The following is a 15,604-nucleotide window of genomic DNA, read 5'->3' as shown; positions in this document are numbered from 1 at the left end:
CTTAAATATTATTGACCTGTAAATAGCTGCTTATTCATTGTAATATCTTCATATAAACTCGTGGCAAGAAATGAAGAAATAGACAAAGAAATGACATGCAGGTGTCTGAGTAACAACTTCGGGAACATGTATATGTTTCAACATACGTATTGTGATTAAAAAAAACATTTTTTAATTTAAAATAGGAAAGTCAGTTAAGAACATATTCTTATTTACAATGACGGCCTACCAAAAGGCAAAAGGCCTCATGAGGGGACGGGGACTGGGATTAAAAATATAGGCCAAAACACACATCACGATGAGACAACACAACACTAAATAAAGAGAGACCTAAGACAACACAACATGCCAGCAGCACAAAAACATGGTACAAACATTATTGGGCAGACAACAGCACAAAGGGCAAGAAGGTAGAGAAAACAATACATCACGCAAAGTAGCCACAACTGTCAGTAAGTGTCCATGATTGAGTCTTTGAAAGAAGAGACTGAGATAAAACTGTCCAGTGTCCAGAGTTGCAGCTCGTTCCAGTCGCAGCGAACTGAAAAGACGAGCGTGTGTGTGCTTTTGGGACCTTTTACAGAATGTGACTGACAAGAATGGGTGTTGTATGTGGAGGATGAGGGCTGCAGTAGATATCTCAGATAGGGGGCAGTGATGCCTAAGAGGGTTTTATAAATAAACATCAACCAGAGGGTTTTGCGACGGGTATACAGAGATGTTAATGAAGTGTTCAAAAAGATGCCAATGTTTGTTCATGTGTTTGTTTATTAGAACAATTTGAGAGAACATTTTTTCCCACACAAAGTGTCTCACAACATTAAAAGTAAAAAGATGTGCACAACATGAAGAAATAGAAGTACTGCAATTGGTTATTACAATATATGTTAAAATAAGACAACAGCGAGATTCTCATATCTACTTTTCTGCCATTAGACGAATTTGCCACTGCAAGCGTGAATATTACCGAGTCTTAAAACTTATTGTTAAGTTTTGCATAATGATCAGAATTACAGCATAATGGATATGATTTAGCTCAGTTTCAGCCCAAAATGAAAATCCCTTCATGGCATAACTTTTGGTTAAGGATGCTAGTGAGAAACCTACATATCCATCATCAAAAAGCGTCATCACTGAAGGCCACTTGCACTGTGGTGACAACAATTCGGTCCAGCACCATTTTAGGCAATTAGAGACAAGCGTGTCAAACTCCTTGTTATTACTGATGGAGGATAGCCAGACACACACTGCAGACATGAATGGGTTAACGTACTTCATATTAAAAACAACTACTTACACATTAACAACTTAAACCTGGACTTCCTCTTCTGATTTTGATCAACAATTACATGTTCATCAGGGATTTAACCAGTATTACTATATTGGTTGATATTGTAGAGTAGGGTCAATACATGAATAGGCCTACAATAGAGGCAGGTAGCCAATATACAGCGCTTAAATATTTGCTGTGAACTTCAGATATGTTGAGTCAAGCATGCACCTTCATGCTCCTCCGTAAGCTACTCAAAGGAAGGTCACTGAAACAAAGGGAAGGACTTTCCCCCAGTTCTGATTTCTGATAATACACCAGTTCAACAAAAGAGGAGTGAACATTCAAATGAGCTCATCCAGGCAATGGAATGACAAGATAAACTAAACAGAATCGCAGGATGTATATAACCTGCACCATTTTAAACAGCATTATCTGTGTTAGTTAGTGCACATTCATCAAGAAGATATGTTCCTCCATTGGATGTCTAAGACCTAGGGTTGTCTCCAGGAAGTTGAGAGAGATGCAGTTCAAGTAAGATGAACATATCATGATATCACTTTCACAGCTTTAAGTATTTATTAGGAACTAAATCACTGATCCTATTAGCATTTCAAAGTGGGACCACCAAATTAACTGCAAAAAAAGGGTTTTAAAATGGGGAATATTATATCCTGCCAGGGTAAAACACTGTCAGTCTGATAAAAGCTACATCACTTCTTTGATTTAAGCAACATGGGTGATCATGGTGATCACTCACCATGTCAATTATGCTCATACTAATTAAAGGGAATCGTGCAAATTAAATTCACTTCCAAATTAATTAAATTAAAAATGGTTAGGACTAGGAGTATCAAAAGCAGTAAATTCCTATATTTGTGGTAGTTCTGAACTCTACACCACCTATAATAACAGTGGTCACAGCTGTCTCACTTTACATTTGTACAAAAGGTAGCATACAGAGTCCATTTCATTCATTCATCGATATTCAATTAAAAATGCTATAGGGCAAAAGTGCATCAACATCAGAAGGATGTTCTGACAAACAATGCATGGCTACTATGAGCTAATGGTACGACTGATTAAAACCCTATAAAAAGTCACCATAAAAACACATTCAGTATGAAATAAAAGAGATGTTAATACAATTCAGTAATAAAATTAACTACTTATATACATACGGGTATATGTTTACACATGTTAATATATGTATCATCACAATCAGAAATATAATATGCGCTTGAAAGAGGAACGTTATGGTAATGCAACACTCATTTGTGTGGAGATCGCAGCACACCGAGGCCCCAGGATGCTCCAGGGAGACAGAGGAGAAGAGACGTGGCGGTCAGGCCCAAGAGCACCACCACAGCAAGCCAGCGTAGATCTAGTCGGTTGGAGTCCTTGTGTGCAGCAGAGAGTGATGGAAGAGCACTCAGTGGGTCCATCCTCACTCTCAGATATTATTAAGGAAAAGAATGCATGGAGTGTTGTTGTTCGATGGCCTTTGTTTTAGCTCAGCCTCCAGGTTTCCTGGCCTGAGCCTGAGCTCCTGTGTGATGACTGACTGGTGAGGGAGGAAGGCCCTCTGCTGGTGCGCTGATGTCACTGCACCACCCCTCCAGCCTTCCTCTTGTCTGGTGCTGGTGCAGGGAGGAGCGAGGAGGGGGTAGTGTGATGGACAGGCCGGCTGTCTGTGACTACAGTAGTCCTACACCGACCTGAGTGACTGAATGCGGCGCCACGAGTTACTGAACAACACCATGACAGAGATGACATTCAACACACACACGCACTAGCATGATGAGAACAATTCCATCAACAGTTAGAACAAAAACAAGACACACAAAAAACTAAACGTGGAAGAATGAAGAAGACATACAGGAAGATTAGAAGTGAATGAATGGGCGGCGGGAGCGACCACAGTTACATCCAAGACGCTGCATTCATCATGGCCAGTCCTGTATGAAGGAATGACAGTTCATGTTACAGACATGCTGGCGCGCGTTAAGGTAAGGCGACCACAGGAGAGTGGCACAGTCAGGCATTACCAACAATAGAATGACAATGCAACAACAAGACAGGCTGTTAGTGCTGGACATTATCTGAGGAGCAGAAATACAGAGGTGAGTAGTAGTGTAGTAGTAGTGTAGTAGTGCATTGCTTGCTTTTCTCTCATTATAAATGATGATGTTGTAAGCTGCTAGCTCTAAGACCCCTCCCCGGTCCCGGATTCTGCTGTTATGCTGCAGTTGGATGGTTACTCTGTGCTGTGTCTAGGCAGACACAGTTTAGGAAGAACACTCCCCTCCTACAGAGGCATAGCTACTACCCCAAGAGTCTCTGATGCTATGGAATCATGTTAATGGCCATGGACGTGTGCATGCAAACATGCAACCTGCCAAGCCTTTCCCCTCCCCTGCTCTGTCCGCCCAGAACAAGACCTGTCTGCCACTAGCCCCACCAGACTCAGCATGTACCCTCCACCAAAGACCTCGCCACACTGCTCCACTCAGGAATCTGCAGTCCAATAGGAGAGAGAGAGAGGAGAGGAGTTACTGTACTGACCTGCCTACAGAGCATCGACACCTGCCACCACCCACACCACTAGGACAGAGACAGAAGACAGTACAACTACTCCTCTGAGTGTAATATAGTCCTGACCACCAGAGGGTGCCATTGTTGTGACACACACAAAGAGAGAAGGAGTGTACAATTATCTTAAAGCGTAGTATTGTAGTGGGAGGCATGAGTCATATAGGCACAAAACAGGCCAGTCCTTACCAGGACTGTTTTACTGCATTCCTGTCTTAATAGGTGGAGCAGATCACTTCACATATGAGACTCACAACAGATGGCTGATAACACATATAAGACCATACAAAGGTAAAACAGGTAGGTTATTTTTTCTATTTTCCAAATCTGTCACCACTGACAACTAAAAACCAGTAGAGCATTACAACATCTCCTTCTAAAAACAAAAGACACATGATCTAAAAACAAACATAACACAAATCACTTCTGAAATATTAAATAAAATAATCTGCCTTAAGGGGGGGAGGAGTCCCCTTGCCACAGATCGTGGCTATGGATACATCCTCATAGACACACATGGCTTAATTCATTGATACAGAGCTCCTGTACAGGGAGGTCACTACACTAGCAGGATGTCTGTTGTGTTTGTTTGTCGTGAGCTCACACAGTGAACAAAGAAGAAGGGCTGCTGTTCTGACCAGCAATCCCCAGAGGAGGAAGAGGGGATATGATATAGGAGTCCATGCAGGTGGTCAGATCAGATGTAGGTGACTGCACCTTTGCTGTTCTTCTCCATAGCGATCTCCACGTAGGACGTGGGCACATAGCCCTCCTCTCCGCTCTGCTTCCTGGCTCGCGTCCAGCCGTCACCCTTGTCCTCCTCAATGATGTACAGCACCTCGTTCTCCTTCATCAACAGCGTACCCTCGTTCTGACCTGGGGGTCAACAGCAGAACACAACAGAGGCATACTGTTTGCACACAGGGAAAGAATCACACTGTACAGGAATAGCACATATCACATTTCATATTCACATTCATGCAAATACTAAATACTGCTCTGGTATTTGAGTCCATATCACCAGTCAGAACGCCCACCACTATTACTGTCACTACACACAGTGAGACAGTGAAATGCATAGAGAGCATCACTGGCTGTGCTGTGTTGTACCGCTAAAGGAGTAGAGTGCTTTGCAGTGGCCAATGACTGGGAGCGGGTCGTCATCGTCAAACTCATCATCAAACTCGTCTGGCTGGTGGGCCTGTCGGGGGTCTGGCTGGTGAGGGGGGCTGCGGTGCTCCTGGTTGGGGACGTCTGTGTAACTGCCCTCAGGGCTGGAGGAAGAGAGGAGGAGAAGAGAGGGTGAAGAGAAGAGAAGGGATGGATGAGAGTCAGTGCCATCTCAGCCACTCAGGTTTAGATGGGTGAACTCATGGTAACCCTGAAGAAGGCACTATGATGCCGAAACGTTGGTGGTTTACGCAATAAATTACAGGAAGATTATAAACTGAGTCTACAAAGCATTAGGAACACTTTCCTAATATTGAGTTGCACCCCCTTTTACCCTCAGAACAGCCTAAATTCGTCAGGCATGGATTACAAAGTGTTTAAAGGGTTCCACAGAGCCGGATGTCCTTTGTGTGGTGGACCATTCTTGATACAGACAGGAAATGGTTGAGTGTGAAAAACCCAGTAGCATTGCATTTCTTGACACGCTATAACCGGTGTAACGACGTGGCCTTTTGGGGGTGTATACCGTGGCTCTCTCCACCACAAGTTTTATGACTTTAAGACAGGTCATAAATACCTGGTAGAAAGAGCTTCTCTTAGTTGAAAACTCCTAATTCCCAAAATGGGAGAACTAAACAATATTTCTATTTTTGAGAATGTGGGTATTGTCCGTGGACACTAAAGGGATAGTCATGCTGAGTGTGTTTCATTTGGTGATCTCATGAAGGACAGGAAACACAAATAACTGTATCTCTTAAAAGTGTACATTTCCCAGTTGTCAGGTTTATATCTAAATATTGTGAAACGTATGTGATTAAACATGAAACTATTTGTGAAAAGATGTAATGTGATATTAACCTTCTAAATGAGAAAATATGGGTTTTCATATAAAAAGTTAACCAGGTCAGTAAGCAGGCCCACGTGAGCATAGACATGGATCGCCCTTTTCTCTGAAGTGTATAAAACCCATTTCTACGAAACATACATTAAGTAAGAGAACGCCGGGACAGAGTCCCCACGTTGGAATGGCTACAATTCTATAGGCCACAGAGACCATACAGCTGTAGTTTTGGCTACATGGCTGGAAATGGTTAAACTCGAGACTATCGATCACTACAGAATAAGAACAAATTCTAGATGACACAAATTACTAGTCTGCAGCTAGAAATACCGACAACAAGCATCTATCCTATGAGAACATTTCCGAATGGTACTCTGAAGTATCCATTCTAACCACCTACAACCACAAAAGACATTGTGACATCTGGGAAAGTTAACCAGAGACTGATTAACTCTACAGGACGATTGAGGATTCCAACAGAGAAAACAACAACGACATACAGGCGTAAATATATACATGGCAATTATTCTCGAATGAGCGGCCGTTTATGTGCAAAGGATCAGCATTTCAATGAATATAATTAGACTGTGTAGTGAATCCATTTTGTCTTTCCTGCTCTCTCAGTCCCCACCCCTTTCCTTTGTCTACCAAGCCGTCATATCGGCTTAGCCCAATAAGGACTTTTCTATCATTGTTAGTAACCAATATCTACTGTTTGCTTGTTATGTAATTATGTGTGATTATTTAGTTAGTTAGTAAATAAATAATTAAGCCAATTTGTATATCGCTATTTCATGATTTTGGCTAGGGTTCGTGCAGATATCCAAGGGTTTGCGACGTTCAGTAATGAGAACTGATGAGGTAATAATTCATTAATAGAAGACTAGTTGATCAGATATTAAAATATCTGAAGAGTTATATTCGGAAAATTATAACGTTGTAATCAACATTTTCCGTGGTGCCCCGACTTCCTAGTTAATTAAAGTTTACATGATTAGTTTAATCACGTAATACGTAAACCTAGGGAACTGATTTGATATAAATAAGTCTTCACATTTAATGATAGTCCAGACACGACCCCAGTGTGCCTTGCACCTACTGCCACACCCCGTTCAAAGGCACTTAAATTCATCTTGCCCATTTACCCTTTGAATGGCACACATACACAATCCATGTCTTGATTGTCTCAAGGCTGAAAAATCCTTCTTTAACATGTCTCCTCCCCTTCTTCTACACTGATATAAGCAGATTTAACAGGTGACATCAATAAGGGATCATAGCTTTCATCTGGCCAGTCTATGTCATGGAAAGTATGCGTTTTGTATGCTCAGTGTATATAGTGTGCAACTCTTTATTTTGATAGCCTAGTGTACTCGCCGTTAGTCAGTACCTCTACTAACTTTTTCGGGTGTGTGCCAGCTCAAGCTTTTCACTGAACTCACGGTGAGTCGCAAGCTGTAGGATTCTGCTCCAGTCAGTCTGTGACTGAGTCATCTTCCTTTACAGAAAATGATTACAACACCACCCATGTTAAGTATTCTAAGACAGACATAACTAGAACGTTTGCCATTCTATATCTATACAAAGACATCTGGTGAATGTCCCTCTACTATCTCCCTCTACTACGCATGATAGGATCTATACCAGTCCTCGTGTGTTTGTGTGCCCTCTGACCTCTCTCTGCCGTGGGGGGCGTGATGGTTGACATCAGCACTGGGTCTTCGGTCTCCTCTGGTGCTCACTTTCCCCTCCACCTCCGACAGCCAGCTCTGAGGATGAGTGAGTGAGAGAGAGAGAGAGTGAGAGAGTGAGTGAGAAGGAAATTAACAGCGGGAGAATCAGTCATATAACAGTCATGCTGCTGTTCACAACCCCACGGTGGATACACTCATTCCTTTCCTTGATATGCCATCATTCAGCCAGTCTTTCAATATAGTGTAGTAGATGGAACCCCCTGAAGATCCAAGCAGTCATCAGAGCATGTGAACGGAGTTGAGCGGTGGGGAAACCCGCTCATCATTCATGGAGCTTGTGCTGCTCCACGTCCTTTCCAACCGCTCCTCTCACAGGATTATTTTTTAAATGCCGCTCCAAATTTGCTCCATTCATTAAAATCACAATTTAAACAACACCCATCTATCTTTGTGACTACATGGACCTACCATTTGGTTTTGAAGTATTGAAACCAAACCATAAGATTTGAATGAAAAGTATTTGAATAAACACGAAAAGGTGACTAAGAAGCGCTCATTATTTCAAATAGGCTACATGTCATATTAAACAGCATATAAACACTCTAAACAGATCAAGAGCAGACAGCTACTCTAAGAAGGCAATGTATTATTTAGGCTAGAATATTTCAAGGCTACAGCCTACAAAGGAATACATTGTGAAGCATTTGCAAATGCGAAACAATAGGCTGGTAGGGACATAAAGCGCTCAGCATTTAAACATTTTGTTGTATTAAATCATTGGAGTCTATAAATTGCGCATTTAGGCTGTGACTTACTTAGAATGAAACAAATTAAACTAAAAATGCCTTATTAGGTATAATTTACAGTGCCTTTGATTTTATTTTTTAGAAACACGACTTTGGCCAGTGTGTGGCTTCAGGCTCATACGATGGTGCCTGGAGAGCAGACCAGCAGCGGAGAATATCCTCACTGTGCTTGCAGAGCCACTGGGGATGCTAAACACCCTTTTGGCCACTCTTGCCAGGCTGGGCAGAGATGCAGAGTTGCTTTTTTTTTCTTCTATAGGTAGGCCTAAAGGGGTTTAGGCAAAATAACTCAATCAAAAACAGAAAGCTCCTTGAAATTGGAAATATGCCAGGCCTATTGGGCCAAATTCAATTAGGGCCTATTGTATAGATAAGAGAACAAAAATGAACAAAACTTTTAAGTGATCTTATTCTTAGTGTATAAATACTTTGCTACAGTGACACACTTAGTTATCTACCCACCTCGTTCCTTTCTTTTAACATGTGCACGGAGTAAGTACACCATCATGCTTTGGGGATACGTGTCTTTTCAGACACAATGATTATTTAGTACATCACCACACTCCCTCTCCTCATCTTTGTAAGTCACCTTGATTTTAAACGTGTGTTTTTTTATCAGTTTCTTTATGAACATATTTAGCATACTTGATGACAGTAGCTAAAGCAAGGGGATAAAGCAGCACACAAGTAGACTACAAATGAATGCTGGGACGGGCATGCCCTGAGCTCGTGAAGTGAGCAGTACTGGAGCGGGCGAGAAGGCTGACGCTCCAGCCTTTGGGAATCTAGTTCCGCGCTCCAGTCAAATTGGGCACGCTCCGCTCACATACTGTACTCTGGCAGTCATATCCTGTTCTATTCAGTGTGCTGTTGACAAAGAGAAGCAGTGTATATAGTCATCCTCTAGAGGGGGCTAACTCAGCACTGTAAACCTCAGCCCAGTCACCATGTCTCCAGATGTGCTGTGAAGGCTCCCCTCCATTCCCCTACCCTCTGCTCTCTGGCCTGGAAGACCTACCTCATTCTTGTGGATCTCAGAGCGCAGTTTCTCCATGTTGCACATGGTCTCTGATATCTTGGGCTGGAGACTCTGGGGGTCGCCCATCTGAGGGTTCTTCTCATACACATCCTTCATCTTGTTCAGTGCATCTCTGGATACACAGTCACAATGGGAAAACATTAAACACAAACAATTGAACAAATGGCTCTGAAATACTAATGGAGCAGAAACATGGACAATATATAAAATAGAATGCAGAGTTAAAGTGTTCCAATAGCCTACCTTTGGTCCACTTCTTTCTGTAGTTCTTTGCTGAGCTCGTCTATCCTAGCCTGGAGCCTCTTACGTCTCTGTTCAGGAGGCAGATGGCTAAAGTCCTCCAGTGATGGAGCCTGAAATCACATCAGTATACTGTCTAGTCAAAATGACAGTCACTCATGGGCTCTAGAAACCTTTTCGCAGCAAGAACCAAGAGAATGACAGTAGGAGAGACCAGGGAAAGAATAGGTTTGAAAACCTCACTCAAGAACTGTCTAACACTAGACATGTGCTATAGAACTCCACTAGATGGGACAAATATGCACAACTAGCTCTGGCAGTGGAGACATCACACCACTGACCTTCACTGACCACTGTGTTAAAATAAGCCAATAGAAAAAAAGACAAATAAAAGGTTTGAATGGTTGTCAACATGTATGCGGCTCATGTAGGTTACTATGGTAACTAACAGCACAGCGTCACACTATCACAAGGGTGTGACTATTTTCTGTTTGGAACAAAGTTACCCAAAAACATTAAGGACAGAGGTAGGCACAATCTGATGAGCACGTTTAGTGTCTCAATCTGGGTGAAGTTATACTCGTCACAATGTTACATAATCGGTGTTATTTATATTCAGTGATTGAATGATGCTGCATATAATGTGTTGTATCATGTATTGGAAAAGCTATCCTCCAAGGAGAATACACTGTTCTCAAGGTATACTTTAATTTCCACTAAAAACGAGTTGACATCTTAAAAGCTCCTTCTAGATGATGCGATGCCATTTAGAGCACAGAGAGAGGGTTGTTTCCAGGAAGTCTGTCTCTTTACTGCAGACACACCATGAATCACCTCAGCCATCCATTAAGGAAATTAAACCAGGTCCTTCAGCCAGAAACCAATGACAGACACACAGGGGTGACACACAATCAATGGTCTGGTCCGGTAATACTACCATGTGACATTCATTAGACTGTGTAGCCATCACAGTATATTGGCTGGCTCATGACGAGGTACAATACAGTTAACCTTCATGTCACATCGACATGTCACCACCACCACCACCCCATCCATATACCACCTACAGTTTCAATATCGCTTCCTACATTTCACACTAGACACACAAGACTCAATCATGACATTTGAATCCTGTGATTTCAACATACCCCTGACCCTAACTAGTGAAAAACAACAGAGAGAAGAGGTGAGAGAGAGAGAAAGGTAAATCACTGCAAACCCAAACACACTGACATGCTCTTAGTCTTACCCTTCGTTTAAGACCCCTGAAAGACGCTATCCTCGGTTTGACCGTTCTCATTTCAGACAGAAAGCTATGGGGTCACTGGCAAATTTAGGAAACAGAATGGCTGACGACAGCCAGGTCGGGGTGTTGGGGGGGGGGGGGCAACAAAAAAGGGTTGGTCAACCTACCAACTTTCAAAACTTGGAGCATATTGTAATGATTGAACAGAAGCTCATGGTGTTGTTTCTATATAAAAGTGATAAACAAGTGGTTCAACATATTATCCCACAAAACAAATCTCAGCAGGAGAAACTCCAGTTAAGCAAGATGACATTTGAGAGAACCTCAGGTGGGAGACAAGAATGGACATGACAAAACAAGAGCAGGCAAATCAGAGTCAATATGAGCACCAACACCTCTTTCAACGGACTAGACAAGTCATTTGAAAATGGTGAGCTACTCTAACACAAACCACCAAAAAGTTATAGATTAACAGACGGACAATTTGGCCTTTGGTAGGTCAAAGTGCAGTGACTGATGTTATGGAGTAGAAAATGTTAGATCTAGGTGACTGTTACAAAACCCAGCTACTGTAAGTCACCAGAAAGGGTGTTAGACGACGGTTGTATAAACCTACCAGTGCACTCTGTTATGATAGAAAAACATAGAAAGATAAATACAAGTTATTTAACACTGAAACAATGAGAGAATGTGTTCGTATTAAGTGATGACGGATCTCTCACCTTCGGCTTTTTCCCAAAGAGCCACAGTTTGTTCTTGGCTGTTTTGCTGATGGAGTGTTTGGGGTCTGGCTTGACCCCCCCCTCGTTCTTGGGGGTGCTGATGGTGTTGTCTGAGCCCGTCCGGGAGAGATTCTGACTGTAGTCCTCAAACGGGTAGTCCCCCGGAGGCTCAAAGCCTGACTTAAACGACTCCACTACAATCGCTGAGTCCTGTAAGAAAGAAAGAAAGAGAGAAAAAGAAAGAGAAAGAATGACAGTGAACATTAAACATTACCAACTGACATTTCTTTAAAATTATGTTTTCTGGGACATCATGACAGCAGTGTACTCCACAGCGCAGCCCCTGGTAGAAACACCACACGTTGAGTGTATAAATAAGAATCAAATGAAAACATGTCACACAGAGTGGGGAGCAGCTCTGCTCAGCTGCCTCCAGCAGCAGCAACAGCCTGTAGGCCTGTGGGTGGGGAGGAGAGAGGAGACTCTGCCTGCCAGTACCAGTCATGCCACACAAACACTGGTGGAGGCTGAGGCCAGAGGCTGGCTTTAATAGAGCCCAGGGAGCAATTGAGACCAGAGGCTGGCTTTAATAGAGCCCAGGGAGCAATTGCCTCACCGCTGGCCTGGCTGCTGGGTGGATGACTAACTACTGGTTCTGGTCCTGCTCCACCCATGCCACGTGCTGCCTCCGCTCCATGCACTGTGGTAAAGGATAGTCTGGTGTACACCCTACCTCAAACTATAAGGCACAGTGCTATATAATGCAGGTGTACCATCCTCCAGACCCACCTTGCGTTGGTCCACAGCCTTGGCAGCAGTCACCATACCCTCCAGACACTTGGAGATAATGGGGACGACTCTGCGCTCCACGTCGGCAAAGCTCCGGTACGTCTCTCCCAGCTTCACTGTCCGCCTCTCGTCCATGTCCTGCAGGTTCTGGAGAGGTCGGAAAACACACAATGACCTCTGACCTTCTGGTTTCCTGTTAGGCAATCACAGCTCAGATTTCCATCTGTCAGGGCAATAGGGGACAAGAGAGAAGTTGAAGCCTGGAGGAGAATGGCTGGCTGTGTCTTACCTTGAATATCTGTGGAATGGCCACGTTGAAATGTTTCCACTGTTCCCCGTTAAAGTTCTGCAGCTGAGCAGCGTACTCGTTCTTACTCTCGTCTGCCGAGTGTGTGCGCAGGTACAACTGGGACTTTGCCTGCAGTGGATAAGAGGGAGAATTCAGGACCACTCAATATAGACAGCAAATCACAACCTCTGAGGTGTATGAGTGTAGGTAGTGTACATGTCATGTCTCAAGCCAGGTCAGGACTTACCTTTTCTACCTCTGACTTGGTGGCGTTGATGTCGTTGTCTAACCGGTCGTAGCTGATCTGTGATTTCTCTGCCTCCTTGCACTCCCGCTCAAACTTCTTCTTGCTCTAAGAAAGTAAAATGGGAGATTGGGATTACTAGTCAAGACCTGTTGACCTCTTCTCAAAACGGAGAGTCAATCATGCAACCCTGTCCCATTTCTACAGGCCATAGACGGGAGAGCAAAACACTTATCTTGCCAGGGTATTAGCAAGATAACTTTGTAAGGATAGAATGAGAGAGAGAGAGAGAGATCCATGCTGTGAGCCCCTTAGATAGCAGTGGTTAACAGGCAGCAGTGATAACTAAAAAAAACTAAAAATAAATATATCCTTTCTTCCTGCCAGAACATCTGTGTTGCATTACGTGACAAAGAGGAATACCTAAGGCATTACAACACTGCCATTCTCAATCTGAGACTCAGCTGTAGCTGGCTGCAATTATACAAGCCCTAAAAGCTGCAAAAATGATCGAGCCTCAGAGACTGAAACACAGGCAGACTGAAAAGGCCTGAAATGCAGGAATGCTCCTCTCATCAGTGTGTGTGCGTCCACTTGCTTTTTTTATGCATGTATCTTCCTGTGTGTGTGTGTGCACTATTTGAAATGTGTGTGAGCGCTGTGTAGGTAAGTGGAGATCCTCTAGGCCCTCTCTTGCATGCAGCCCAGCAGGACTAGGCGTCTGGCAGTCGGCGGAGGGGAGCAGGTCCCTGCTGGATGTGTCACACCCTCCTTTCCCTGTCCCCTTTGTGCCTTGTGCCACTGTGGCCCTCCCTCTATCCCTCCCTTCTCTCACATTGTCCATCTGTTTCCAACACTGGTCCAGATACTGCTGGGCCTTCCTGCCCTCCTGGAGGTGCTGTGGAGTCAACAAACACAAACAACTCAACAAAGGAAGATCTCAATAAACACATTTATAATGCACTCACTACAGCATAAACAAAAGAACCAAACTGTACATAATGAAGGCCTGTTCTACCAGGGAGTAGTGTACCACTACTAGTAAAGCCACTCACCTGTTTCCTCTCTGACTTGAGGTCCTGTGAATACCTCATCAGCTCTCCGTACACCTTGTGTCCCATCTCCTCGGCCACCACCTCCCTCTGCCCCGCGTAGTCATTCAGCTCGTTCAGGATGGAGTAGAACGACACGCACGACGAGAACCTGAACACAAAGGACAGGTCAGTGTACTCAACACTTAATCTAAGCATGTATACTGGCCTCGGCCATAGGGTACAGAAAACTAGGGTATTAGCAAGATAACTTTATAAGGATAGAATGAGAGAGAGAGAGATGCTGTGAACCCCTTCGATAGCAGTGGCTAAGGCCACATCTACAATATGGTACTAGTCTGGATTTAGGCTCCGAGTGTACTACACAGACAGAGGAGGACGCCTAGTGGGAGCTGGAAATCCAATAACACTGGCCTCGGTGTTGAGACTGACAACAAGCCCACCTCCGCTTTAGGGACGTTACCATCTCACTTTATTAGAATTCTCCCAAACCTCCATCCCCCACACACATCCACTGAGGGAGGACCACAGAAGGAGGGACCGCGACATATGTTATGTATCCCTTAGAGGGCCCCAGGAGCCCCACTCCCTCCCTCCAACCATCCTCTCCCTGTCCTGTTATAGCACCAGTGTTAGGAGTTAGGACACAGGGCCAAATGATGCAGGGATAATGTAATTCATTAGGGGAATGGTTTCAGAGAATTCAGAGGGTGTTGTCCCAACCATGACCTGTCCTAAATATCAGTGCTGTGAAGCTGAGCCTAAATGCAGCTCTCAGCTCCATTTACAATGGTGTTCTTCACTGGTTGCCCTTTTCTTGTGGTAACTTGCTGCATCTTGCTGCTGTGATGGCACACAGGTGGTATTTCACCCAATAGATAATGGGAGTTTATATCAAAATTTGCTTTTTTCAAATGATTTGTTGATCTGTGTAATCCGAGGGAAATAGGTGTCTCTAATATGGTCATACATTTGGCAGGAGGTTAGGAAGTGTAGCTCAGTTTCGACCTCATTTTGTGGGCATTGTGCAAGTAGCCTGTCTTCTCGAGAGCCAGGTCTGCCTACAGTGGCCTCTCTCAATAGCAAGGCTATGCTCACCGAGTCTGTATATAGTCAAAGGGTTCCTTACGTTTGGGTCAGTCACAGTGGTCAGGTATTCTGCCACTATGCACTCTCTGTTTAGGGCCAAATAGCATGCTAGTTTTCTGTCAATTCTTTCCAATGTGTCAAGTAATTATATTTTTGTTTTCTCATGATTTGGGTTGGGTCTAATTATGTTACTGTCCTGGGGCTCTGTGGGGTCTATTTGCGTTTGTGAACAGAGCACCAGGACCAGCTTGCTTAGGGGGCTCTTCTCCAGGTTAATTTCTCTGTAGGTGATGGCTTTGTTATGGAATTGATTCCTTTTAGGAAGTTGTAGAATTTAACAGCTCTTTTCTGGATTTTGATAATTAGCAGGTATCGGCCTAATTCTGCTCTGCATGCATTATTTGGTGTTTTATGTTGTACACAGAGGATATTTTTGCAGAATTCTGCATGCAGTCTCAATTGTATTTTTAGCCAGTTCTTAATTGGTATGTCTAATTTTATGTTCCTTTTGATGGCATAGA

At 43.6% G+C, this 15,604-nt stretch overlaps 1 protein-coding gene across 3 annotated transcripts in view; it reads right to left on the bottom strand.

The window, feature by feature from the left end:
- Positions 1-508: 508 nt before the first annotated feature.
- Positions 509-15,604, bottom strand: part of fnbp1l (formin binding protein 1-like) — a 45,409-nt gene continuing 30,313 nt past the window's right edge. Inside the window, exons 4-15 of one of the 3 annotated variants that reach the window (XM_039002522.1) lie at positions 13,998-14,145; positions 13,778-13,840; positions 12,946-13,050; positions 12,699-12,827; positions 12,410-12,556; positions 11,621-11,830; positions 9,656-9,765; positions 9,392-9,524; positions 7,548-7,642; positions 4,973-5,136; positions 4,580-4,738; positions 509-3,787 (exon numbers count right to left, since the gene is read on the bottom strand). In XM_039002522.1, the coding sequence (XP_038858450.1) occupies positions 3,780-3,787; positions 4,580-4,738; positions 4,973-5,136; positions 7,548-7,642; positions 9,392-9,524; positions 9,656-9,765; positions 11,621-11,830; positions 12,410-12,556; positions 12,699-12,827; positions 12,946-13,050; positions 13,778-13,840; positions 13,998-14,145 (1,471 nt within the window). In that variant the 3' untranslated portion in view covers positions 509-3,779. The remainder of the gene's footprint in view (positions 3,788-4,579; positions 4,739-4,972; positions 5,137-7,547; positions 7,643-9,391; positions 9,525-9,655; positions 9,766-11,620; positions 11,831-12,409; positions 12,557-12,698; positions 12,828-12,945; positions 13,051-13,777; positions 13,841-13,997; positions 14,146-15,604) is intronic. The other 2 variants (XM_039002521.1, XM_039002523.1) reach the window with 2 other exon arrangements.

The sequence above is a fragment of the Salvelinus namaycush genome, chromosome 10, assembly GCF_016432855.1.
Source record: "Salvelinus namaycush isolate Seneca chromosome 10, SaNama_1.0, whole genome shotgun sequence".
Lineage (NCBI taxonomy): Eukaryota > Metazoa > Chordata > Actinopteri > Salmoniformes > Salmonidae > Salvelinus > Salvelinus namaycush.
The sequence above is the reverse complement of the archived record's forward strand: the minus strand, read 5'-3'. Positions and strand labels throughout refer to the sequence as shown.